This window comes from Balearica regulorum, chromosome 1 (assembly GCF_011004875.1).
Source record: "Balearica regulorum gibbericeps isolate bBalReg1 chromosome 1, bBalReg1.pri, whole genome shotgun sequence".
NCBI lineage: Eukaryota > Metazoa > Chordata > Aves > Gruiformes > Gruidae > Balearica > Balearica regulorum.
This window is the reverse complement of record NC_046184.1, coordinates 214,899,725-214,927,324: the sequence shown is the minus strand read 5'-3', so window position 1 is coordinate 214,927,324 and position 27,600 is coordinate 214,899,725. Positions and strand designations below refer to the sequence as shown.

Genomic DNA, 27,600 nt, shown 5'->3' with positions numbered 1-27,600 from the left:
TTTTCAGGGCCCTCTCAAGACCATTTGGGGTCTGCTATGTAAGCCAGCAATACCACCTTCTGCAGCATGAGGACACAACCTATTTTTAGCATTACTTCCATTGGAGAAGCCCAAGAATCACCACCTGCCTCCTCCTGGCGCTGTCAAACACCTTTCTCCCAGCAAGCGAGTGGGAGGAAGAGACTGAATTAACCCACACACCTGCCTCTTGCGCAACGAGGTTCCCAAGAACGTGGGAAAACACTCTAAAAGCTTTCAGCTCGGTTTTGCCTGTCGGCTCTCCGGCTGGCGGGCAGGGGCCGCTCCTCACTTCACCTCTCCTCACTTCACTTCACTTCACCTCAGCACCAACGGCCGCAGCCCGCGCGCGCGAAGGCACCAGCAGCGCCTCGCGCCCCAGCCCGCCGGGCGCGCGCACCGCATTCCCCCCCGCTCCGCGCCATTCCCAGCGCCTTTCGCCCCCCGCCGGGCACCGCACGCATGCGCAGTCCCTGCAGCCCTCTCGCGGGCTGCCAGCGGCGGCGGCGGCGGCCCCGGGTCGCGCAGCGCCTGACTGAGGAGGAGGACGAGGAGGCGGCGGCGACGCCGTCTCGCCTCACCCCGCCGCGGGAACGGAGCTTATTCTTTAACTGGTTTCGCCTGTCTACGGAGAGGCCGCGCTATCAACCCGATCGAGAAATTGGCTCGCCTCCTGTTCCCCCGTGGGCGAGAGCGGGGGCTCTACCCCCGCAGGCTGAGGGGAGAGGGGAGCTCCGTCCGCCCCGCCGCGGAGGGGCTGAGGGAAAGCAGAGTTCCCTTCGTCCTTCTCCCCGTGCCTCTGACCCACCGCAGAGAGAGACCTTCCTCCTAACCCCTTCCCTGGTAGGGAGAGGGGAGAGGGATCCCCCTGCCCTCACCCCTGTCAAAGCCGGGCTCCCCTGCCCTTTGCTCCCCGTCAGGCGGAGGGTGAGTCAGACATCTCGCAGGCTGCGAGCAGGTGGGGACAGAAGCTGGCTCCTACCTCGAAGGGAAAGGGTGGTCATTTTCCCTCCCTCTCCCGCTTTCTTTCTTCCCCATAGGTGGTGGGGCTGGACCAGGGTGAACTCCTTCGAGTCCTTCGGCCTGTGAAACTCCCGCCATGGCTGTCGGTGGGGTCGGGACCTCGCTCCTGCTGATGGCCGGCATCATGGTAACAGTGGGGCTGTGCAGGAGATTAACCCGCCGCCGGCTGCGCTCCCACCAGCGTCTTTGCACTTTCCTTTTGGAGATGTTTAGCACCTTCCAGATTTGCGCCTGCACTAACGAGCTCTGCCTGCTCGGCAATGTGGAGCCGAAGCCGCATACCTCCCTCACTCTCACCTACGGTTTCACCGTCCTGCACGGCTTGACTCTGACTGGGAGCACATGCAATCCCTGTGGCACCTTGCAGCCAATGTGGGGCGGTGGGATATCGGTCAAGATGGGTGGACTCAAGATCGGTGCTCAGTTCGTGGCTGCAGTGCTTGCCAGAGTGTTTATGCACTTCATCTGGAGCCTGGAGATGGCAGAACCACATTTTGGAGCACTCCCACAGGGCTGCAGCAACCCCATGCAGACTACAGAGACGCAGGCGTTCTGCATAGAACTGCTCTTTTCTGTTGTTTTCCAGCTGACCATCCTGCGAGTGGAAAGCATTAATTCCAAATACCGAGTCCATTTGATTGCTCTACTCATCACCATGCTCGTGTATGCAGGTTAGTCTTTTTTGTTTTTCTCTGTTCCTGCAATAAAGTTTTAATGGAAGAGGGTTTTTTTATTTTCTTAAAAGTTTTAAGATGCAAAATTCTTTTTCTTAGATTACAAACAAATGCATCAAGGAAAGTCTTTGGTCCTGTATTTGCAGAGTTCGTTTGGAGTTTATGTAGTTTGTCTGCTTAGATTCCAGGCAGGTGAGGGATTAAGAATGAAATGAGTTATGAATTTAAAACTATGTCAAATCTACAAGTAAATACAGCTAAGAGTTTCACAGAACACTGTTAAAATATCTCAGAGAAGGATCGTTTCATAATCTGACTTCATATAGCATGAGAGATTTCATACAATGTGCTCTGATTTGCAAGTGGCATTGCGAGAGAGCACCACTGTCTGCATCGAGAAAAAAATGCTGACTGTGCAATGGCACGGTACAGACTGGCAATATGGAAGTTCTGCGTTTTAAATAATGCATAATTCATATCAATGCAGTTTATTTAACTGCATTAAATCCTTAAATCAGAAGCAGGAATGGTTATTTGTAGAATGCATGCAGAAATGATAAAATAATACCTCATGAAACCAAATGTAAAAAAAAAAAAGAAAAAAGTTAGGTGCCTGGCATATCATGGCATTTACAAGAGTCTCATGTCTCTGTAATGCCCTGTGTAATGTCTGTGTAATGCCCTGACCATCACTTCGTGCTTCTCAGAGCTGGGGCACTGTCACCTGCGCAGCTTCCCTGGACCAGTGGGAAGGAAGAGGTGAGGGGAGGCAGTCTGAACTTCTTTCTGCTGACTGCTGATGCTCCCTGTCATCCCCGGTGAAGTGCCAGAGTTAACGCCACTTGAGGACAGCCCTGCAGGGAGTTGGTTGTACTGGGGAGGAGATTGTGTAGTTTGGGGTACAGGGAGGTGAGAGATGGTTACAGAGTGCCTTGCTTGTGCTACAGCCCCCACCATGGAGAAAGTCACCTAGGAAATGGTCAAATCCTTTTATGAGCGAGGAAGATCACGCTCTTATCTGCAAACATCCGGGATGTCATTGACATCTTGTCCAAAAAATTTAACTGCATTATGCTATCTAACATAATAGCATATAGTAGAATAAAGTACAGTCAAATTTTCAGATGTATTAATGAAAAAGCCTTTATTCATTATGTTTAGCTGAAATTAGCTAATACCTGAAAAATTAAAAGTCATCCATGGAGAATTTTCAGAATTAACTTAGCAATTTGAACTACTTTCTAAAATTAATATTTGAAGGCAGAGGCAAGGTGTCAATGTGTTTTAGCACATTAAATATGTTTCTGAATTGCTCACTAGAAGTGTAGCCAAAGATTATCCTACCTCTTCTACAAGCATAGAAAGCTGGATTCCTAACATTCCTTTCCTGCCTGGTAAATCGTTCTATAAAATAATATGTGTCACATTGCCTTTTTCTTTGCTACATCATACAAAGAATTTATGCCTAGTGTCATTGGCCAGGCTGGTCTCATATCTTTTTCTAGCAGGAGAAGGCTGCGTACCAAGTCCCCTTCCTTGTCATAAACTTGAACATGTTTCTACCATCCAGTGCAATCAATTTGCATGTACTTCTAGGAAACATCAGACCTACTGCGCTCAGGCCTCTTTCACATGAACAGTTTGTGCTGTATCGTGTACAGAATACCCTGTGCTACCTGGACATTTTTCTTTCCATTTCTTTTAATCTAGAATCAAGTCAACTGTAAAAATATATATGCGTTCGGGGAAGCAGATCCTGAACCTAGTTTTATCCCCTCCTTAATGGAAAATCTAATTCTTTCTTGTTCACTCAGTTCCGAGCTTCCTAAGGTTTGCACTCTTTGCTGTACTCTTGAGTTTTGAAAGGAGAGGTGAAAAGTGCAGTCTCCCACCTGCAGTAGTCATGAGCCCAATGTTTACTGTGCACTCCTACATGTGAGTTGAAGCCTCCTGAAGTAGAGAAGGGCGTAAAACCCAAGATTCCTATCACTGAGCTATTATACAACAAGTGTGGGAGCAGTCTGCTGCTATTAATTTCTTTCTGTGATGTAGTCACTGCCACGGGTCTTGTGGCATGGCCTTAGCCGTGTCTGTTCCACCTCCAGTTTGAGAAACCATGCTTCATACACGCAGCAGTAGGAAGAGTGATTTCCAAATTAGGTGTTATGGCTAGTGGCCTCCAGCAGGCCAAGTTCTCTGCAGGCTTTGAAGACAGGCAGATGTTTAATTGAGTTGTGCTGAATCATTCTCAGGAAATCTTCTGTACCTCTTCGTTAACTGTTTATAAGGAACTGGAGCACGTCTTTAAGAGGAATGGGTCTTTCTTGCTCACTCAGGACCAAAGGGCTAAGCCACCAGTGCAAATTTAGGCAAAGCAATGCTAATTTAGGCAAACTGATAACATTCTTCCTTTTTCCTACAAAAATAGCAAATAGTTGAGAATATTGTATGAATAATGATTTTTCAGACTCTTAATTTGACAGATACAGTGTTCTAGCTGGGAACTCAGATGCATTAAATTTACAAAATAAAATTCATGCTAATGATTTCTTTTTGCACTCTGATTTTAAAAAACAAATCAATTGTGCCTGCAGGATCCTGGTTTATTGCAGCTATGAATGAAACAGAAATGTTAGAAAATACATCCCATACATAGTATATCATAGTTCATTCCATGAATTACGTTCTAATATATGTTTGAAAGCTATATTCTATAAGATGAATGATTGCAGTCTAAAAAAGAACAGTAAAGAGGAATATCTCTTACTCCAATCAGTTTAGATAAAATTTTGAAGCATAGCCATATCCCTGTGGCTTACACCCATCTAAATGTATTGATACACATACAAGGCTCAAAAACATTAAATTGTAGTTATATAGTTGACAAAGTTTATATAAATGTTGACAAGTCACTGTTGTGCGTGCCCCATAAAAGGTACTTAGGTACGCCATGCAACTTACTGCAAGAAATAACATCAGTTTATGCAGTATGTATTTTCAAAATTACAAGCTGTCCTTTTAGTTTTCTTCTACTTCTTCATAGTTAAAAATATTTGGATTTTTTTAATATATAGACTTACACAGATCAAATTTTTATAATAATGCATACTGTACGCAGAGTCTCCAATACTGCATTCACTGCTTCTTCTACTGAATAGAAGGAAAAAGAGAATGTTATGTCTTTGCATATTAAGGGAATGATTCGGAAGCTAAGGATGCAGGCCATACACGTGTTGGTAAAGAATATTTTTGGCTATTTCCTTCGGGAAAATATTTAGTTAGGGGAAGAAAAAAAAATTCACCTTTTGAGGACTTTTTCATTTACAGGCAATATTACAATGAAGTCAGAACTGTATGCAGTTGGTTAGATGTTTCTGAGCCTGACTTATCAAGATTAAGATGATATATATATTTTTTAATTCCAAGTTTCTTCCTAATTTTCGTTTTGTCTTTAGTAATTTCAAAAGTTAAAATTACTTTCTGTCACATTGTGTGGATCACATTATTTCACCTTTTTAAGTTTTCATGTGTACAACAGCAAAGATGTTACACTTCTTTTGCCATAAAATAATTTACTATTTATTATTTAATAAATATTTTTAAGTAAGATTATACTCATGGCCCTGACCTATGGTTGATATTCCAGGAGTTATTAGTAATGAATGTTGAAGAAATACAGCAGTTAAAACTCTAATGTTTAATGTTTGGAAACAGCAACTGCCTCCTGAGAGTGAAATTCTACTCTTGAATCTGTGTTTGTGTATATAAAAGCAGAAGCAGTGAATAAATTGGTTAAACCAAAGTAAATTATTGTAGATGGCCTTCCTGGCAACAGTGAAGTTGTCAGTGTGCAGAATAACAGACTGCACAGTAAATCTGAGTTGCTGTTGAGAACAAGTGTAAAACCAGAGTAAAGTGAGTAGGCCAACAAAGATTAAAACCTTCCCGAACTGTAATAATGGTAAAAGAAATACTGAATCTATAGGAGAAAAATACAGGAGAATGACAAAGACCCTACTAAAACTTTTGGTAAATGATTGCATGCTCAATAACAAATTGAGGGTTACAGCAGCATGGTATTTGTACAAAGGGAAAGTTCAAAGCTCATACTAGCTTATTTGGGAAAACTCAAGAATAAGCTTTAAGAAAGTAGACACAATTATATAATATTTTATGGGAATTGATTAATGGATAAAACAGATACGGGGTGGTTAGTAACTAATAGTACAGAAATACAGTTATTTTTGCTATGAGTAATGTTTTCTCTGCAGGAATGCAATGAGAGGAACAATACATGTCAGAATTAAAACCACTTAAACGCTGGGTTCATCTGCAGTGTAATTACAGTTTAGTCCCCAGAGTGTAATGTGTTTGGATCTAGTTATTTAGAGAATGTTTAGGTGCTCCATTTACATCTGAAGTCAGAGGAAAGTGAGGAGAGATGCTTGGCTTCTTTAAGCTTCCTTTTTCATGAGTGTGGAGTGGGATTTGCTTTTATTTTCTCAAAATAACATATAGAATGATTGTGAAGGATTTTTGCCAAGTTATTACTATATGATAATCTTAGCATTCTAGAAATCAATATGATAATATTAGTGTTTTATTAAGGAAGTGTAGAGGTCAGTTTAGCAAGAACAGCGCTTGGCCATTTTTTCCATTATCTTGCTTGCTACATGTGACATGGGGATGTAATGAAATCTCAGTATTTGTTCACTAATATTTGTGTAATTTCTGTCTCTTCTGAAAGCATGATAGAGACTATTAGCAAAGCAGCTTATAGTTTTATCAACAGAAATGTTCAACATTAGCCAAACCCATCCCTTCAAACAGTATTTGCTAGAAAGAGACAAAGTTATATCCTATGCTTTGGGTATTTTAAAACATTTTAGAAAACAGTTAAACATATATTATCTGGTAAATAACTTCAGAGGAGTTCATCTGTTCAAATGGTTTCTGCTAACGTATTTTATTGTAGAGTATACATTTCTTTCAGTATTGTGTATGTGCATTTCAATATTCATTTAAAATAAACACGAAGAAAAATGGTTTCATTTCATATTGTTTACATTGTATTGCAGGTGGAAATCTCACAGGAGCAATATTTAACCCAGCACTGGCTTTTTCATTACATCCAAATTGTTTCTATGACAAATTTTTGAGTTATTCACTAGTATATTGGATAGCACCTTCCTTAGGTAAGTTCTTAATACTTTATGTATTTGAGAAAGTGTTATTTAGTACAAGGTTCAAAAAATGTCTATGCTTTATTTGATAGCCTGCTCATTTTCTGTTTTAAATAAAATCCAGAAAATAGTGAATAATAATTTCTGTGTAGAAGTCATTCAGAAGCGTGGTTTTGTATTGCAATTGTAAGCTACATGTTTTAAACTTGTTTAATGCTCTATGTCAAACACCTGTAACACTCTGTTTTGTGAATCAAGCATCTAATACTGAGTTTTAAACAACAGTTTTATTCACAAAACAACATCTACTGTTTTGATCAGTTTAAGAAACAACCATGTTAGGTTATATAATTGTTTAGTTTAGATGTCATATTCAAAGTCTAAGTACTTTTGGGATATTTTGAGCAAGATAATTTACCTACTAAAAAAACCACAACAGCACAATTCTAAATGGAAAAAGGTTAGTGTTTAGGTTAGGGTTAACTAGTTAGTTATAAACCAACAGCTGTTTACTCTGGAGTGTGATCCTTTCAAAGCTGCCTATTGTTTGGACTTTATGCCTTGGTATTAAAATCCAGCCTCTTTGAGGTATGCTGCATGCTCTCACACTGACCAAAGGCCCACTTGTAGATTCTAGCAGAATATTAAAAAGGAGAAGGGGCTACCTGAAAGTAAATATTAGCCTGATTAAATTCAAAAAGAGAAACATGCTGGTTAGCACACAGTTTTTGTCTTGCTTTGTGACAGTATACAAGAACACGGGGATGATTGATTAAAAAAAACAACACAACTCACAGGTACTAGGACAAGTGCTTAAAATATGCTTTCTAAATTATTACTATTACAATATAAAATCTTTTTTATCTCCATAGTGTCTAAACTTTGCAGTTCCCATTCTATTTTTTTTTCCCCCAATCAATGTTGGAAACAATCTGTTCTTAGTTTAAGAATAAGGAATATTTGTAACTGGATTTTTTTTCTAACTTAAATTATGGTTTTAATTTGGAAGCTATTGATTTTAACTTCTAGCTGTGTGCAGATGAACGTGCTCCATGTAATACTTGATGCCGTTGACTGTTTACAATTAGTCCCTACAAATCTTGAGCTTTCTGCTTAGACGGTATATAAAGCAGCAGTCTGCTAATACCAAGTTCTTTCATGACTGTTAATCCTATTAGAAGGTACAACAGCAATGAAGGTACAACAGCATGTGAAACGTACACAGGGAACATCTCAAAAAGGGCTCCAGTTGTTATAACAAATAACTTCTTTTTCTTGTCTGAGTTCACATTTGTGCATGTTCTACTTGTATTGACTCAGTCAAAAATGGAGACAGAATATTTAGTGTAACTAAAATTCACTTTAATACAATTTTGTTAAATTAGATATCAGAACAATACTGAACAACAGAGTAAGCTTGATAGAAGCCCATCTACTGTTCCAGTTAGTAGCTAATGAAATGTCTTAGGAAAAGCTGATGAGCATCATGCTGATGAACTGATGAAATATCATTAATATTTCTCAGAATTCAAGTTTAGCTTTCTGGTATATTAACTGACTTCAACCTGATAACCATTTTGAGATTTTCCAGGTTGTAAGTACTTGGGATTTAATATTTTGGCAAGCGATCTAAAGAAACAGGAGGCATTCTCAAACACCATGTTCTACTTATTCAGCAAGATGCATCCTGCAGAACTGCTTTACAGAAAGCCTTCGGGTGATTTCGTCTCGAGTAAGAAAATCAGCAGATGTTAACTCAAATAGAACCGTGACTTGAGGAATTTAGAATGCGGTTAGGGAGTAATGTTACATTTCTATGAAAATTCATAAACAACAGTTTATCATAAGTTAACTTATAAAAAATACATACAGAATATATCGAATGCTGTCTTTTAAGTTATGAGGGACAGGAACTCCAGACCAAGCAGTTGTAAAGACGTGAGTACTGGGCACACCTCACTTTTTGTGCAGTGTCACTACTGTAGCCAAACATTTTGTTACAGATCTCAGGTCAGTGGATCACCTGAAGGGCTGAGTAGTCTATTGGTAATATAAGTCTATTGGTAATATAAATATCTCATTACAAAACAAGGGAGCTTCATGGACACATATAGACCTTATCTTACAAACCAAGAGTTGTAAACAAATGTAAGATGTTTGAGATGGAAGTATAGAGGAGATGGTTATATTTGAAAACTGAATTGACCAATACAGGAGTACACATCTACAAATCTAACATGAAATGAATTTTTTCTGACACTTTTTGAAAATAAGAAAATAATAGGAATAGAATTTTTTCTTCTAAAATTGGACCAAATGATGAGGCATCTAGCTAAATGACCTGTTATGATGATGATAAAATTCTTGCAAAAAGAACCTCTAAGCAAAATCATAAAAGTAGATGATTAGGGAAGGGATATTTTAAATTTAATTGTAAAAATTACTTTCAGAATCCATGTGTCAGCAGAAATACTGTTTCAGACTTCCTAGAAACTGGCAGAGTCATAGTGGAAGTGGAAGTGTTTAAGACCAGGTCCCTGGAAGTGTTTAAGACCAGGCTGGATGAGGCTTTGGGCAACGTGGTGTAGTGGAGGGTGTCCCTGCCCGCAGCAGAGGGGTTAGAACTAGATGATCTTTGAGGTCCCTTCCAACCCAAACCATTCTATCATTCTATGATCCTGTATGCTAATTTGATGTCTCACTTTTCCCAGCAACAGCATCTTAGATGGTTAAATTACTTTGTTCTTATTTGGGGGAGTTCTTTTAGGAGTCTTAGGGTTTTTTGTGACTTGCTGTAATAACTACCATATGCAGAACCATGGACTAGCACACCATGAAACTTCAAATTACCTGTGCAAAGTGCAATATGATCTCATTTATGGGTGTAGCAAATACGCATGAGGACAAGGAGATTGAGACCATTCGGTATATGGAATCATAGAATCCCAGACTGGTTTGGGTTGGAAGGGACCTCAAAGCCCATCTAGTCCCACCCCCCCTGCCATGGGCAGGGACACCCTCCACTAGCCCAGGTTGCCCAAAGCCCCATCCAACCTGGCCTTCAACACTGCCAGGGAGCCAGGGGCAGCCACAGCTTCTCGGGGCAACCTGTGCCAGGGCTTCAGCACCCTCACAGGGAAGAACTTCTGCCTCCCATCTCATCTCCATCTCCCCTTCTGCAGCTTCAGGCCATTCCCCTTGGCCTGTCACTCCCTGCCCTTGTCACCAGCCCCTCTCCAGCTTTCTTATAGCAGCCATCCAGTACCTAAAGGGGCCTACAAGGTCTCCCCGCAGCCTTCTCTTCTCCAGGCTGAACAAGCCCAACTCTCTCAGCCTGTTTCCATAAGAGAGATGCTCCAGCCCAGTTCTTTAGATCAGTTTTACCAGAAAGACCAATACTGTTACTCAGAAGAAAAATCTTTTTTCACCACCAGGATAGAAAATAAGTGCCACAAAAGTTGCTTAGCAGTAGACATAAATGGAGGAGGTAAGCAAGGAAGAAGACTACAGGTGAAACTTTCACCTTTCTGGTCAGAGAGGGTATTCAGAGGTTTCTGTCAAGTTCAGTACACTTAAGCATGGAGCTTAGCTTAGCAAGGGAAGAGGAATTGCCCATGTGCAGTGAAGTGATGAGCATCTCAGGGACTTTGTAGCAAAGGAGGGTTTCAACAAACAACTACCAGAAGTCTCCTACTCCCAGACCCTGATCTTCCTAGGGCTTTTCAGCTATGCAGACACCATCTGACAGAGCAAAACTCTTATCCAGTGAGTGAATGAAGTTCCTACAAAACTGTCACTGATCAAGTCAAATGCAAATACAAAGGGGCCAGTGAGTGGTAATCCTGTACTTGACACAAACAGGGAGGAACTGGTGGTGAATGTGGCCACTTGGGTGTAGCCCTCACAAGAGTTCAAGGTCCACAGAAAGGCTGGGAAGGTAACTGGCAGAGCTGTTCAGACTTTGGACTTCAGGAGAACAAAATTCTGCTTATTTAGGGAATTGTTAGGTCGGTAGTAATTCCCTCAGAAGCTGCCACAAATGGCAGAAGTATTCCATGGAAAGGTGATTTTTCCAGAAAAGCTTACTAAGAGCTCAGTAACACATTTTGATGTGCAGGAACAATCTGTCCTGTAGTTAGACTGGGAATTTTGACAGAAAGCCTTTCTCTGCTGGCTAGACAAGGAGCTTCCCTATGAACAAAGGCAGGCATATAAGTGGAAACAGGGACAGGCAGGAGGAACATAAAAAGCTTTGCACAGGCACGTGGGAACAAAATAAGGAAGGTCAAAGCTCAGCTGGAACAGAGTCTATGTAGTATACCTTCACTTTAGTAAGGCTTCTGACACCATCTCCCACCGTGTTCTTAGTTGAAAGTCGAAGAAGTAGGCATCACACAAAAAGACTGTTAGAATAAAAATTGGCCAAACCACTGACCTCAAAATGTCATAATCAATGGGTTGACATCTGGTTGAGGGCCAATAACATGCAGAGCATGCTGATGTCAGTACTGGGGTTGATAGTCCTGAGTAGGTTTAATAGTGACCTCAATGCAAGTGTGTTCACAACAGTCTGTTCTTTCTGCAAGACAAACCATGTGATTCATCAAATTGGGGCCAGCACATCACGGGATATTATCATCTCCCTCTACTCAGTGGTTGTGAGGTGGCATCTGAACATGTCTGGTCTAGAGTTCAAGAGCAATGTGGAGAAAACAGAGGATCCAGTCAGTGGAGGACTACCAAGATGGTGAAGGGCCTGGAGTACCTGATCTGTGAGGGGAGGTTGAGGGAACTGACAAAAATGAGGTGGAAGGGTGTTTTAAGACCAGTCAACTGTTACTTGAAGAGTCGTTACAAGGATGACAGAGATTAACTGTTCTCATTGGCAGACAATGTAACAGCAAGGTCACAAGTTGTGGCATGGGAAGTTCAGATTAGCCTCCAGGAAAACCTTCAGAAGGGTGCAGCAACATTGAAGCAGGTTACCTGGAGAAGTGCTAGTCTCCATCTGTGGAGGTTTCCGGGACTCTGCTAGGCAAAGCCACACTAACCCGTCCGGCATAGGCAATAGTCCTGCACTGAGCGGGAGACTGGACTAGAGAGAATCCCTTCCAATCGGCATTTTTAAGAGCTAGGAAGCTTCATAAAGTACAAGTTAGGGTGAGGAACACTATCAACCAGAATCATCTTCATTTCTGAAACAGAATATACCAGTTTTTCCAGGAGGAAAAAAAAAAAAGGTCTCAATAAACCAGATTTAGGTGCTTTTCTGTGGACTTGATGATCCTTATGGGTCCCTTCCAACTTGAAATATTCTGAGATTCTCATGAAGAACCTACAGTCTCTAACTTTACCATTTTTCAGCTTCAGAATAAACCCTAAACTAGAATGCTCTTCAAAAAAAAAACCCCACAAACAAAAAAAAAAAAAAAACCAAAACCCCGAACCCCACTATCCTATACCTACTTGCAGCACCTAAAACCGATGTCATTATCAAAACAGACATTGCCAGAAAACTCAGCCTTATCCAGTCAGCTGAGGAATGGAGGTTTAGCTGCTGGTTCAGTCATTTATATGTCCAGCTACAAAGAAAGGAGGCCTGACACAGCAACAGGAAGGTGCACGTGTTGGATTTACCTGATCAAACTGCGCTGCCTGTGGCTTGGCTTATACAGATCAGAATGAAAACATTAAATATACAAAGCAAAACAAGATTATTAACTTATAAGGATCACTTGCATAGTCTGTTGAAGCTTTCTTTGTGAAAAAGACTGTGTTTGCAAAAAGCACTGACAGCCCTTTCAACAGAAAATTCCATTTTTCTGCAGTCCCTGCTGTATTGCATGTTAGACACTCAAATACTTACACATTATTTTTATTTTCAATACCAGTACCATGTTCTTCCCAAATACATTTAAATAAAGGTCCTTTCTGTAATTTCTCTTTTCAGGTACAATACTTGTGGCTTTTATATGGGATGAAATCCTTCCTCGGATATCCTGAGACATCAATTCTGAAATCTAGCAGTACTATATTAAAAAAATACTTTCAACATCTGCAGACATGAAGCTTTCAGAAAACTGCTGACAGACTCCCATACCACCTTTCAGTTGTATTTTCAGATTTCATGTTTGAAATATTTGACTTACAACTTTGTATTCAAATACTTATTTTGTAATAGCGTATTGGGATTTTGAAACTATCTGCCAACATTTTCAGTTAAGCCATATGAATGTGAAGGACTGAAAACACTGGAACTTTGTCACTTTAGCCCTAAGTGCCATTTGCTGACCTGTATTACAACAGCATGTAAAACTAATTTTAGAGAAATACCCAGTCCTTTCAAGGTTTGATTTTATTGGATTTCTTCCTGTAGAAGGCACCTGCAAAAAAAGAGCTGAAGATTTCATTCTTATATTGACCTCATCATATTCCTACTTGCAATATACATACCTCAGAGGAAGAAAGGCTACACTACTCCCTAGAAGTCTCCACAGCTCTACTCTAGAGGTACCCTACACCAAAATTAAAAGTCTGTAGGATCAGCAATGTTTTAATAATACCCGAGTGCTGGTAAGTAACCCCTCGCTTCCTTTCAAGGAAGGTTCTGCCCCATCCTGTCCCATTATAGTCTGTTGAATGTTTATCTTTGTTGGAAAGAACGGTAATAAAGTACCATAAAATTCTGTAGACACACACATAAAAGGGCATTTGAGGCAAAACCCACAAACCCTACTTTATCTGAGATTACTGCTGCCTCTTCATATAGTGAAATAGACACAGTGAATAGGGATGAATCATGTGGAACTTGATTTGTCCTTGATTTTATGTAACTCTTATCAGATATTTTTCTTGAAATAAATGAATTTGCAATGTAGGAGAATAAATAAAAGAGCTAAAACCACAGGAAAGCTACATATGCAAACTGGCACAAACATGCCTCTTATAGCCTCAGCTGAGACCACACCGACAGGTACCATCCTCTGAGGTTCTGTTTCTACCATGAGGCTTCTTCTTCTGGATGCATCTTAATTTATATATATGCCAAAAGATATTTTTCAAATTTAAGACTAAATTCAGTTTTTCACTTTATAGTTACTAGGTCTGAAAGGAGAGATGAAAGAAAGGTCCCAGTAGTTGGCCTCTCTGCTCATTACCTAAGTCACCTTGCAGACCATATTCTAAGAGGAAGGGAGGGAATTAGGGTTTTTTTGCACAGTAGAATTATGAACCAAGTCTGACACAGCCACGGTTGCCAGCTATCTTTTTTGCAAGAGTTCGGGAAGTAAATACTTTCATGTAATTTCTTACTTGTTGCAATAAAATATTTTCTCGTTTTAATTTTCCAAGGTATATTTAAAATAATATTGCAAAATGAAATCAACTGTTTGGACATGCTTTTCATACAAAAGAGTCTTAATCCATGATGACCCTGTATTCAGTCATCCAAATAAAATCTAAAAAACGTAGCCTGCTAATACACTGAGGAGAACTACAACTGCCGGGTTACCATTCCGCAGCCCTTTACTGGTGCGAGCAGGCCTGCTAAAGGAAACTTACCTTTGGTAAAACTCTTCACGGCAAGGACAGCACGCCACCGCACCGAGCCGGGTAAGATGCGATCCTTTAGCTGGTTTTACATTCATCTGCTTATTTATAACTCAGCCACGGAGGACTGCTAGAACAGAAACCCGATGCACAAGACCTCTGAAAAACACGTCCTTTTATATCATGTACTGCTTTGGGAGGCTTCTACCTGTCACTTCCTTGCTTTACTGCTTTTTATCACTTTTACCTATTTTAAAGTGATCCATACCTTGCAGATTTGATCCCCCCCCCCCCCCCCCCCCCCCCCCGCCCCTTCCTGGGACTGTGCCTTTACCGGTACACTCAAGCCCAGTTTTTAGCCTCATTTCTTACAGAAATGAGCCTTACGTAATCAACTGATTTGCATGTTTCCTTTGAGCCCATGAGGCCCACAGGGTAAAGGTCTCAAAAATAAATCTCAAAGAGCATAAACGCGGGCAGCCAGGGAAAAGAGAAAGTAGAGATCCAAACCTAGAAGCAGCAAAGTTTTGTTAGATTAGAGGCCCTACTTCCACGTCATTTTTGATGGCCTGCAAAAGCAAAGTCCATAAAGCAAAGAGGTCGGATCTGACTTCTGTACATCTACATTGTTTGTTGTGGCATAACATATAGTTTAAAAAAACTGATACAAATCTGGGTGATTAACAAGTAGTTGCTCTATTTATAGCCACGAGAAGTAGAATTTAAAAAAAAAAAATCACGAAGAAATGGATAAGAAATTGACTAAATGAAGGCAAAACAGAAGCAAAAAAAAAAAAAAAGTACCAGAAAGAATGAAAGCTAAGTTAGGAACTAAAGAATTTAACTGGTACAGACAAAAATTAATATTCTTACATTCAAAATAATGAATGCCTTTAAGTGTTCCCAGAACACTGACACATAGCTTAAATACAGTTTTATTGAAAATAAAACTTGTAAATCCACCCAAGACACATCTCAGTGCTCCCTTCAGGGTTCATCCATGTTTGTTTCCACCTGATCAAAATTAATTTCGCTCTATTGATTTGACTGGAAGCATCATAAAGTATCTGCTCTTGCTGCTCTGCATCAATACAACACAAATCCTCCTTTCTGGAGCTTCCTACTGCTTGGACATAGTGTGAGTAGAGAGGAGCTGCGAATAATCCCGCTGCTCTGTAGGCTAACTGTACCCACCTACCAGGATAAGTGACAGGTAGTCTGCAGTTTTATATGAAAACCACACTCCAACAACTAAGATTTACACCAGAAAACAAAATAATTTAAAAATCCAAAAGCTGTTTAAACCATGAATGGTGATTTAGAATTGTATGAGCTTTCTTTCCTAAACAACAGTGTTGGTAAAGTTTCAGTACTCCTTAGCTGTCCCAAAAACCTCACCATGCAGAGATTCTCTAAATCCCAGTGCAAAAACTAAAGCATCACCTTGTGCCCTCCTTTGTTACACTGTATCCCTAACAAAAGCATGCATATATTTACATAAATATATATACATCTACATACAAAGGGACTGGGAAAGACATTCTTGTAGAACGCCTCGTTGCATAACATGCTAAATAATTTATTCAGCAATGTCAATAGTTCACAACACTATTACATCATCACTAATTTGGTGTTCCTAATGAATATTCAGCAAAGAGTGGTTATAATTTTCACATACCGTGAAACCAAACCATATCCCAATGTGCTAAGCAGGGCGGAACCACTCAGTACTATTCCAAGAGTGTAGGGCTGCTAAGGAAAGCTGTTCAGATACCAACATAATAATATTGAAATAACTATTGAAAATAATATTGAAATAATATTGAATAATATTGAAAAAATATAAAAAAAAATCACAGGCACACTGTGCAAATATTCTGCCCTTTTATTCTCCAGGTAACTGATGAAAATGGCTTTGCTTTTTTTTGTTACAAGAGTGCTAAAACTCAAACCATGTGAGCTCAGAGTTGCCAGCCACTTGCTGAAGTAAAGGACTGAGAACTGCAACACAGAGTTGGTTGTGAGATACAAAAATCTTAGTTTATTTAACAATGTTGTTAACATTTAATACAAAGACACAAAACAGTTCTCTTTTTCAGGACTTTACAGACTTTATTCCATCTCCTTTACTAGCCAAACTCTGCTCTCAGAGAAATGAAAGGAATAGCACTGAACTGATGAAGCCAGTTACTTGAGGGGCATTAAATTTAGCTTTGCTTTTAATCCTTGGCCAACCCGATTTCATTTTAGTCAAACTTGGTAACGTGTCTGTTTCCATACTCCACCAACTTGCTGAATAGGTACAAAAATATGGAAAATTCTAGGACAATCTAAAATTCTGTTCTACTTAGTTTTACTTCTGAAGTCCTAGAATTCCTACAAAGGCTTCTTTGAAACGACCCCTGATTAGCCCCATTCAAGTGTTAGATGCAAGAGGTTTTATTGTTTTTTGTTTTGTTTTTAAATAACCCTATAGTGGTCACAAATGTCAAACCCTGTTTTAAACATCTATAAAAGCATTTATAGACCAAGATGTCTAAGCTTAGGTCATTAAAAGAAAGGTTAACTCCCGATAGTCACTGCAATGCCTTCAGTTTTACAGCTTATTCTGGAAGTGCCACAAGAGGAATCTGAAAGATAGAAGACACCAAATTTACATAATTGGCATTAAAATAAAAGCTTATTAATCTTCACAGAGCAGTAGCCATCCGTTGTTTGCAGGCGCAGAGGACAGCACTTCACTGCAAGCCCACTAATTTTCAGAAGGGCTGAGCATCTTCCCCTTGGACTGCAGCTCTAAACTCAGGTCAGCTAAGGACAGCACGCACGTACAATCCGCGGTTGTACGCCTGTGCCCTGGAAGACCCCGTCGCACCACCGCACACAGACACCACCAGTTGCTTTGGAACAATTATGCAACCTCGTGATGGGACAGACAAAACACCGCTTATTACAAGACCAGTGGAAATGTCCCACATCGACTGTCAGCAAGTCTTCCAGGAGCTTCAGCAGGCAGCTGTCACATCTCATTTGGGTAACGAGCAGTAACATGCAACACGAGCATCCCACAAGGGCATCGCTTTAGAGGCAGGGCAGTGCACTGCTCCCTAAAGGATCACCAACAAGATGTTCCTGTAGATCGTTTTTGCAGTTCAGAAGGCTGAGCTGCTCCACAGAGTACCGAGGCCACGGCATGCTCCCTCTTTGCCTCCATTTTCAGAGTGTAGAACCAAGCCACCCTCATGCTCAAACTTGTTAGCAGGGCGATTAGCAAATCTCCAAGAGCTGTTCTCTGAACTTTGCACCTCCAGTTGTTTATTGCTGCCGTATATCCTACATTTTTCAACTTAGATTACATCAGCATACTCAGGCTGGTGGTTACTTTAAAAAGGCCTATCACACCCACAGCTCCCAAACTGCTACCTGGAGTGATGTCATTGCAACGCTTGACGCTGCATGGCATAGATCTGCCCTAAGAGGGATCAGCTTCTCAGCTCTGATCAGCACCAGCAGAAGGACTCCCTATCCAACCACCTCTCACAGCATTAATCTCCCACAGCCACGTGCTGCACCATGGAAAGGACGGAGTAAGCAGCAGGAAGCATTCCACTGATCAAAACTACTTCTTACAGGGTGTATTTTGTGCTTTGCTAGAAGATCAGTCAACACCACTTCCACCAGCGCTTTCAGGCTCCTTAGAGATCTGCTACCAGCCACTAACTCTCCTTAATCCTGCTCAAGTTTAAACCAGGACAATAAGCATTCAAATTTGAATTGTCAACAGCATGATCTTAGTTTTTTAATTTTTTTTTTTTAAATAAACTATGGACCAAAATCATCTTGGAGATGGAGTCAGAGCCAAGCTTTCTGTTCACTAAGAAGAACTTCATCTACAGCTGAAGAATCTTCCCTATTTTTAAAGTGTGTCCTTTATCAAATAAGATAACTGTCCAGTGACAAGGCAACCAACCAGTATCTTGACTTTTTTTGGAAAAACTCCTCTCTGTATTGCAAAGTCCAGGGTAGGAAGAGCAACTGAAGAAAAGTTTGAGCTCTTACACCAAACGGTAAATACTAATTCAGTGGCAGTGGTTGAGATCAGTAAGTGAACATAGGGCTACTCAGAGACTTTCAGAACTGCAAGAGTATTAACAGCAAAGTAAAATAAGCAATGGAGGAGAAAAGCAGATGCACATCACCCCTCTGCAACCAGTTTCTTTATCTCTAACCAACTACTCCTGACTTGTTTCCATTGATTTTTTTTTTTCAGCATTTCTTCTTCTTATTTGCAGCCCTTTCCTCCCCTGCCCCTTTTATCTCCCCCAAGCTTTTGGCTGTCCGCCCCACAACTGTTTTCTCCGGCATTTCAAGTGGGATAGTTCTGTGCTCACTTTAAGGCGAGAGCTGGCAGTCCCACTTCCTAGCAAGGCAGAAGCACCGGCACAACGCACCACCGCTTGAGCGGCACATGCCAACGGTGCACTAGCGAGCACTGCTGAAGCAAGAGTGGAATCACAACCCCGCTGTGCCTGTGTGTCACCACAGACACAGTCCTCTCCCACCCAGCGCCAGCGAGGAAACGCTGGCACATCTTGTAATGCCACCGACAGACAGGAGAAAAGCAGTACAGGTGACGGGAGGCAAGAGGGCGCAGCGGCACAACCACCTAAGCAGGGTGTTGTCTCTGAGTTGTGCACTTCTGACAACCGAACTCTTTCCCGAGAACCGTTCCTGCTCCACTTACAGTGAAGGAAGAGATGGACTTGGCAGCGCTGTGTAGTGTTCTGCCCCCTTGAAAGGCCTGGGAAATCTTGGACACTAAGGGCGAAATAATGGATACTAAGGACAGTAACTTCCCAGCAATGGCTCCAGCGTTCATGTATCAGCATCTACCAGCCTCTGAGGTCAGACAATTCTTAATTTACCGGACAGCTGACCTGTCTTCCAGACAGGCATGTCCACAGAGGTTACCCACATGCTGTCATGGTTTATGCCAATAGGCAATTTTGGACAGATCACTGAACATCCTTCCATACTTGTGATAACCACAGCTACCTTTTCCTTCTGTAAATAAATCACCATCATCCTGATATCACAAGATACTTCCCGTAGGAGATCCAAGATCGTCTGCATTACACAAATTAGAGACGGAAGGTTCTGCGGGACTGAAAAGCATTGGTGTTGGGAGACAGAAGAACTTACAGCAGCATACGTCCTCCTCAATGATCGACTTCAGCGTCTTCAAACTGCCCCGCAACTACTGGTGCTATGTCCACCTCCATCCCATCTGAAAAACAACAGCCAACGCTGTGTAACACCGCAGGCTCGCAAGGGGATGACGTTATCATACGAAAGAGAGTGAGTGCCCTCTGTTGACAAGAGATGGCCAGAACAGAAAACTCCGTTGCTGAACTTCTGAAAGCGCCCTAAGGAATCTGATGTGCTCACAAGTTTGTGGTTTTGTTCCAGCTCTATCAGTCGGACACTTGAAGACATCACCACTTCCTACAACCTCATCTCACCCTACCTTATTAAAAGACTTAAATACTGGATTTAAACTATTTCATTTTTTTTTAAATGAAGTTTCAGTGTAACAAATGGCATAATTCCTTTTAATAGCTTTAATTATGCTCTTACAGAAAGAGGCTGGATCCTATTCTGAAACCGCTCTCCGCAATCATAAAGTTGGTAAAAGGAACAATCGTTCTATGCTACAATGTCAAAAAATAACACAATTCTCAAACTGCGCAGCCTTGGGGATGCTGTTAATTGTAGCAAACCAAGAAGCAGTAATGTAGGAAGTAAGATTAGGACGGCAAATAAAACGGATGAAGATGGCTTTTGAGACACATGGCGTACTTGCTGTTCAATTTATTTTAATTTTCAGACTTTGGAGTTCAGACACCTGACAGAATTTTCTAGTGAAGGGCACTGCTAAAACACAAGCATATCACCTACGGTTATCTTTACATTATATAAACTTATTCAAAGTTGTGGAACAAAAAGAACCTGTAAACAACTGACAAAGCAAATAAAGATTAAAAAATCATCCATGTAGATCAGAACAGATTAGTTATTATTCCGTTGACTACTCTAGGCAAGCTGATAGCTAGAAATCCACAATAGCTGCATCATTTTTCATCCTTCAAAAACATCAGGCTGTACTAAACCACTGCCATTTATATCAAAAAAAGAAGCAATACTACTAAACTATTTCCCTGTTCTTCTCCCAGGTAATATATTGCTCCAGTGAAAACAGCATACAGAAAGGGCGAAATCTGAGATTTTTCTGACAAAAAATTTGTTTTTATTCCGACAAAAAGAAGCCTTACTCCTTAAATACACATTTGAACAATCAGCAGCATTAAGAGACAGCATCCTTCAGAAAAGAAGATGGTCCAGTGTATTTCAATGATTCCCAATTCACACTGAACTCTGTAAAGACAATTATTAACCTACGATTTAGGGTATTTTCAGGAAAATACTATTACCTGTTTAGAGTGGAAATTGCTTCCTAATCCCAGTGTAGATTGACAAGTTTAATTTATTTTTTTTTAATCCTAAAACAACTTCACCCTACCACTATTCCAGAAAATCACAGAATCATAGACTGGTTTGGATTGGAAGGGACGTCACAGTCCATCTAGTTCCAACCCCCTGCCGTGGGCAGGGACACCCTCCACTAGCCCAGGATTGCCAAAGCCCCATCCAACCTGGCCTTCAACACTGCCAGGGAGCCAGGGGCAGCCACAGCTTCTCGGGGCAACCTGTGCCAGGGCCTCAGCACCCTCACAGGGAAGGATTTCTGCCTCACATCTCATCTCACTCTCCCCTCCCTCAGCTTAAATCATACCAGTAAGAATCAAGAATTCTTAACGTAGAGGTCCTCATTCTTTAACACAGCAGCCCTCAGTCCATGGCAGGCAACTTGCCACAGGCATTTTTATAACCTGTGGTTGACGCACGCAGTGCGGTACAGCATCATCAAGTAGGATACTTGCCTAGTCCTAGTGTTTGTGGATTAGCCAGACTGGAGAACCACTGCTTTCATATATTCTTTAGTAAAACAAAAGCATTTCTTACCTTCAAACTCCCTTATTGAGTCTTCTGTTCTCACTCCAGCCATGTTGTACTGACTGCTGACAGACTGGGCTAACATGCCTTCTAACCTCTCCAGAGTGGCCTGACCTTCTGCAGTTAGATGTGACAATCCTTCTTCGTAAGTGTAAAAGGTCGGGATGTCACCTTGTTCTAGCTCTGCAAAAACAAGTTTATATTTATCAGACCTGAGTTTAGGAGCCTGGATCGAGCAGGGGTGGAGGAATAGGAGAACAGCTAGATCAGTTATGCTTAAATTAAATGAGATTGAAAGGCTGATTACATCAGTTACAGAATATACACAGTGATGTGAATTGACCACACCACAGCATGGGCACTGAACTCGTGCTTGCATGCCCACCGGGAATGGGAAAGGCTGGTATTTGCGTCTCAGGAGAATGAGAACAATGTTTTTTTCTGAATTCCAGTGATTTGTGAGAGCTAAACTACAGATTTTCTGCAGTTTTCTGAGTTTTTATACTGTGCCTGTGGCAGAAAGAATGTTTTGGCAAGGTAATAAACAAGGAACTTCTTAACAGACCAAACCATTCTCATGACAGACAGCGTAGGAGAAGTTCCAAGTAGCAAAGTGCTGGTAGGTATTTCAAAAGAAACAACCGTAACAAACCGTGGGCCTCAACATCGTACTCCTCCCCTTCATAATCGTTGTCTGAATCTTCATCGTCTGGGTCTGGGTGCAGAGCTTGGCATTCGCACATTGCTGAAAACATGGCTTCCACTGCAGGAACACAAATGAACACAAACCTCCCTCGTTTCTCCGCTGATACTCCACAACAACAGGCAAGAAATCCTGGACTGAGTGATCGGAGAGATTGAGGCTATTCCTTTACCAGAACCATCACTGAATTTGTATTTGAAAAGATCATCCAACAAACCAGGGGCCATGCAAGAAATAAATCAGGTTTCCTAGATCCAGCCTGGTGCTTTATCCTCTTAACAGCACTTTTCTATTACTTCACTGATGATAAATGCTTATGTCTGGACAAGTCAGTCTGTGGTTACCCACTACAGGATTCCTTGCAGCATCTAAACCCAAGATTCTTAAGACTTGGATCCAACTGTAAGCTCCACACCAGATGGGATCCAACTGCTTTCCAGCGATTGCATCTAGACATTAGCGTGTTCCTAATGAAATTACCGCTGACTCAATTATCACTGAATTTGCAATTAAAAAGATGTTTCCCATACAAGTTCTCTGGAAACGTATACAGATAAGAATATCTCTGTCATATGTTTATACTTAAAAGTCTCTATTTTAAAGCACTGGAATTTTCCTTGAGAAGCGACTGCTTGAAATATTCCAGTTTCAAGCAAGATAAAACAATTTACCTTGTTCTCAGCACACAGAAATCAAATAATTAGAGAAGGACAGTAAAGGATCACAACATTTACACCCCAGTGGCTTCCACATATAGCCAGGACTTTAAGGCAAAATGCGATGTCCCTCTTCACTTACATGCTGATTTGTCGCTAGGTACGAATCTGAATTCTGCGATTGGTTCAACATCGTCATCGCTGTCTTCCTCCTCTTCCTCCCCTTCAGCCATGGGAGCCTCTTTTGTCTCCTCCTCTTCAGGAAATTGAAAGATTTGAGATACACACGTTTATTTTTTAAAAAATAAAGTCATGTTTATTTATTCTTTCAGGAACAGCCACCTAATCAAATCAGAAATCTTGACACAACCTGAGAGGCACAAACCAACCCACTCCCATCCACATTATGCAATGCACACAAAATCTTCTCTATTTGTAGTTTTAGGACTTCAGATTTCTGTAATGGTTACATGATGTATTCACGTACTTCAGGAAAACTGCCTGATTCTTATTAAAAACAACTTAAAACCCCCACAATTCTCAATCACTATCATTTATGTGCACAATGCTGTACATACTTATATTTTAAATCACCTGAATTTTACAGATCCTTTACACCACTGTCATGAAATCAACTCATTTCCAGCGTGGCCTCTCACAGAGGACTGTGACATATACAGAAGATTTCTACTTGATTTCTGACACAAAACTGGCACCACCAAGAATATGAAGAAGCCAAGAAGCTGCCAGCCCGCTGTCCCCAAAAATGAAGCGTTCAAGGAAGCTACCCCAATTCTTTTCCAACTGACACCCGCAGGCACAGCTTGTTACTGCTGAGCCCGGCTCTCTGTTTTCAATGAAGTCAACCTCCGACTGCCTTTTCTAAAAAAGGGGCGAGGACAAGGCACACAAACACAGAGCGCGCAACAAAAACCTTCAGAGGAAGAACAAAATGTACCCTGCCCAACTGAAAAATGAAGACTCCTGCAGCCAAGGAAGTGAAGAGGTTTGGGTTTAACACTATTCAGCAGTTAAAATCCCAAGCCAGGGACAGACTTGAACAAATCTACTTGTTGTAGATTTACTGTAGCCAGAGTTCATATATTTTAAAAAACAAACCACAAAAACCCCACAGAAATCAGTCTATTAAAGATTTATAGATAAAGACTGTCACAGGATATCTGTATTTTCAAACACAATTATCAGAATCAATAAAAAGCTGGAAACAACATCTTTCTTCAGACTAGGCTCAGTTTACTTCAGAATTAAGCAGAGTTAAAGAAGAGTGAGGAAGACAAACCAAGAGGTGTACATACACGTTCTCTTACTATTTGTAGTGACAGACTGTCAGAGAAGATTACTAACACAACAGAAAGAAATAATGAAGAGTATTGATAGATGAAAAACACCTCTGCCTCCTCAGTCTTGTCAGTACTTTCAGTATATAGACTAAAGAAAAACTAAATGCCAGATTTTAACCTCTAACTACAACGACTAGTAGACATGAAGGGAAAAGGAGACCTGCTCAAGACTTAACATTCGCTACTCAAATTGAGATGGCAGTTTATGACACACTTCAAATATTAACAGGTCTGCCACAAGGAAAAAAAAAAAATCAATACAACAAAAATATAGAAAATCTTCATACAAACAATAAAACAGAAAGTTTGTTTTCTCTAGGTCAAAGCAAGAATGGTCAAAAGGTTGGTTCTGTGGGAAATCTACAAAGATCCATTAAGCCTGGTAACATGAGCTATTGTCATTTTTTTTTAAGCAAGCTGTGGGAGTAAACGAATGAAAGCTTGCAGGCTAATGTGAAACAGCAGGAATTCATAAAGCCTGGAGAGGGTAGCAACATTAACATAAATTCAATAAAGCAAAAATGATACCTAAGCTGGAATCACAGGGAGACAGCAGAGCAACTAAATTGTTTAAAATGAGCATAAGAGAGCAGAGAACCAATTTTCAGTGGCTCCAGCTGTACGTATTCACATGCTGAGAGCAGAAGTGACTCTAAACAGAGACAAAGCTATACTTCTAAAATAACTGTCCTTTGGAGAAATGAAAAAGAAAATACAAGCTATGACTTGAATAAAGCACATAATTTTTAAAACCAAAATTTACTCTTTTTGAAGAAGAAATAATGCTGCTCAGGACTGCGTGGAAACACTAAGCAACACTCTGGGCATACCTTCGAATTTGGCATTCACCATGACGTACAAGTGCTCCCATGGGTAGGCATTCAGGTCCCTGGAGACGGCATGTAAACTTATGGTGGGATAATCCAAGGAGAAGCCAACTCCGGAGTTTTCCAACCAAGACAGGCGACTAACAAGGAGGGAGGAAAGAAAAAAAATAAAATAAAATGTGAAACTAACAGAGGAATCTAATGTACCTGACTCTCGCCTGCAGAAAAGCAAAGCAACCCCAAAAGAGCGCGTAATTCTGGACAAGACACTTACCCCACTCTCAGGTAATACACAGTCCTGGACCCGCCCCAGCAGGACCTTGCAATGGCATTAACTGATGGCTGAAGTAAAAGAAACCTTTTCTTAAAGAACTTGAAGCTGAGCACCCTAAACGCTTTCAGCTTTATCACATTTGTACTAAAACCTGAATTTCCCTCCCTGCCTCTTCGTTTTCTCTTCCCTGTAGATATCCATCATCCCAAAGATAACTACAGATGTTCCAGAGTGTGATTTATAACTCCAACTATTAAATGTTCTGTGGTTTTTCAAGACAAAGAGAACATTAGGACAAGAAAGTCACTGCTGTAATTTCTAGAGGAATATAGATCTGATGTGGGTATAGCCTGTACGCAGGAAAACAACCAGTTCTGCCATCAGCAGAGCTAACGAAGCCAGGTTGTGGTTTCTTCCCTCTCGCAACTTATGTGCTATATAACCTCTGCTTCCCCTCATTTTCAGTTTCATCCCTAACCACAGCAAGAGACAGCACAGGTTGTCGCCACTGGGCCGCTACCTCCTTCATATCGGAAGGATCAACGTTTTTCTAGCAGCTGAGAAATCAAACTCAAGCTAGTGTTGGGTGTCTGTGATCACTGAGGTCACACGGTGAACGCAAATACTGAGGGGCAGAAAGCGAGACCTCTGCCACACACGACACCCAGCATTCACAGGTTTATGCAGAGGGACAAACCCAATGAAAAGGCCACAGAAGATTCCTCGCCTTGGGAAATCATGCTGAGAGCAAGAGCTAGCAAAGTGGGAGCGCGGAATTTCTTTCCTAGCCTCGATCGGCCAGTTCTCAACATTTACAGCTGTTGACGCAGTCAGTACACAGATCCAAAGCCACATCGTCCTCCCGGTTCTCCCACAGCACGGCACTCCTGCAAACGCTGGCGTTTTCTATTCATTACCAGCAAGTGACTCTGGTAAAAGCCCTGTGACGTGCTAGAAACACGTTGGAAGGAAGCTGGCAGACTTGTGTGAGCCTCGCACAAAAATCTATTGAAAGCAAGTTACAAGGAAACTCAACGTTATACGCGTTGAGAGCAGATGCTGCATGAACAGAACCCCTTGTATCTGCAACCAAACAACTAAACAAAACAGTGACTGAAATTCCAGAGAGATTCCTCTCCAAGAGGCACGCAACATCACTAACAAGTTCAGGCAGGGTAAAAGCCCCTCGTTGCCCATTTTATAAACATTTCAGAGTCTAAAGGTTTTAAAAGATAATTCACTTCTCAGTGCACGTTTCAGATGACGTTTTTGTTCTAGCAACGCTCTTCCAGTGCAGAAAAATGTAATACATTTGGAGTACTTTTCCACGATTAAAAAAAATTACACTGCTTTTATTGACAAGCTGTCTTCTTGAACTGTACAACGTGGGAAGGATTTAAAGGAAATTATAGAGTTCAGATAACACCTTCCAGAACAACCTAACTTATTTCTGCCTAGTAAGAACATAGAGCGTTCACGTGATTAACGCGACGTGAGAGACTTCACAGACTCACAGTAGTTAAGAACAGCAGAAACCCAACAGCCCTGTCAACGGAAGAGAGGAGCCGTGTTTTTCAGGTGCCGGCCAGCCGGGCTCCCTTGCTGTGCTGTTCCCTCTTGCCTTGTTTAAAACGCCATTTAGAGCAGGAATAGCGGGAACTCCCCTCGCAGCCCTCTTTGAGGGCCTCCCCCACACGACGGCCCTCCCTTATCCCAATGTCCCACGTCCCCCTTCGGGCAGGTCGCCTCAGAGGAGACCCCCCCACAATCACCTCGGGGGAGGGAGCCCTTCAGGGGAGGTGTGTCCCCCCCTCCCCAGGGAAGGGGCCCCCTCGGGAGAACGGCCCCCGCACAGGCGGCCCTCCCGGCCTGGTCTCCCCCAACCCCCAGGGAACGCCCCCACAAGTCGGCCCTCTCCGGATAACCCGCACAGTCCCCTCAGGGAGTGCCCTCACAAGGCAGCCCCTCACACGACGGTCCCCCAGCCCCCTCAGCGCAGCCCCCGCACCCCGAAGCCTCCCCCCCCCCGCCCCACACACACACACACTCCGGTTCCACCCCCCTCACCTCTCGGCGATGTAGAGCGTACCGGCACCCAGGGTGCGCCCCGCCAGCACCGCCTCCGTGTCAGGCTGCTGGTGGCGAACGCCCTCGGCCGGCGGCGGGAACCGCTTGAGGAAACTCATGGCGCCGCCGCCGCCTCCTTCCTCCACCATCTCTTCCTCCGCGGCCGCCGGAAGCGGAACCGCCCTGACGGCT

General features: G+C 41.9%; 2 protein-coding genes across 6 annotated transcripts; one reads left to right on the top strand and one right to left on the bottom strand.

The window, feature by feature from the left end:
* Nucleotides 1-535: 535 nt before the first annotated feature.
* Nucleotides 536-14,239, top strand: AQP11 (aquaporin 11). Of its 2 annotated transcripts, none has more exons than XM_075742553.1 (4): nucleotides 536-945; nucleotides 1,059-1,712; nucleotides 6,794-6,910; nucleotides 12,849-14,239. In XM_075742553.1, exons 2-4 carry the CDS (start codon nucleotides 1,118-1,120, stop codon nucleotides 12,899-12,901), a joined length of 765 nt encoding a protein of 254 aa, XP_075598668.1. In that variant the 5' UTR covers nucleotides 536-945; nucleotides 1,059-1,117; the 3' UTR covers nucleotides 12,902-14,239. The 2 variants fall into 2 exon arrangements, with proteins under 2 accessions (XP_075598668.1, XP_075598669.1); XM_075742554.1 differs by having other exon boundaries at nucleotides 562-976.
* CLNS1A (chloride nucleotide-sensitive channel 1A) lies at nucleotides 2,841-27,600 on the bottom strand. Of its 4 annotated transcripts, none has more exons than XM_075742557.1 (7): nucleotides 27,409-27,600; nucleotides 25,060-25,207; nucleotides 23,022-23,127; nucleotides 22,173-22,283; nucleotides 21,530-21,703; nucleotides 19,649-19,733; nucleotides 2,841-4,131 (listed from the first exon to the last, which is right to left on the bottom strand). In XM_075742557.1, the coding sequence occupies exons 1-6, from the start codon at nucleotides 27,555-27,557 to the stop codon at nucleotides 19,666-19,668; spliced, it is 756 nt and encodes a 251-aa protein (XP_075598672.1). In that variant the 5' UTR covers nucleotides 27,558-27,600; the 3' UTR covers nucleotides 2,841-4,131; nucleotides 19,649-19,665. The 4 variants fall into 4 exon arrangements, with proteins under 4 accessions (XP_075598672.1, XP_075598674.1, XP_075598671.1 ...); XM_075742559.1 differs by having other exon boundaries at nucleotides 23,022-23,135; nucleotides 25,071-25,207; nucleotides 27,409-27,599; XM_075742556.1 differs by lacking the exon at nucleotides 2,841-4,131 and adding an exon at nucleotides 16,461-17,076.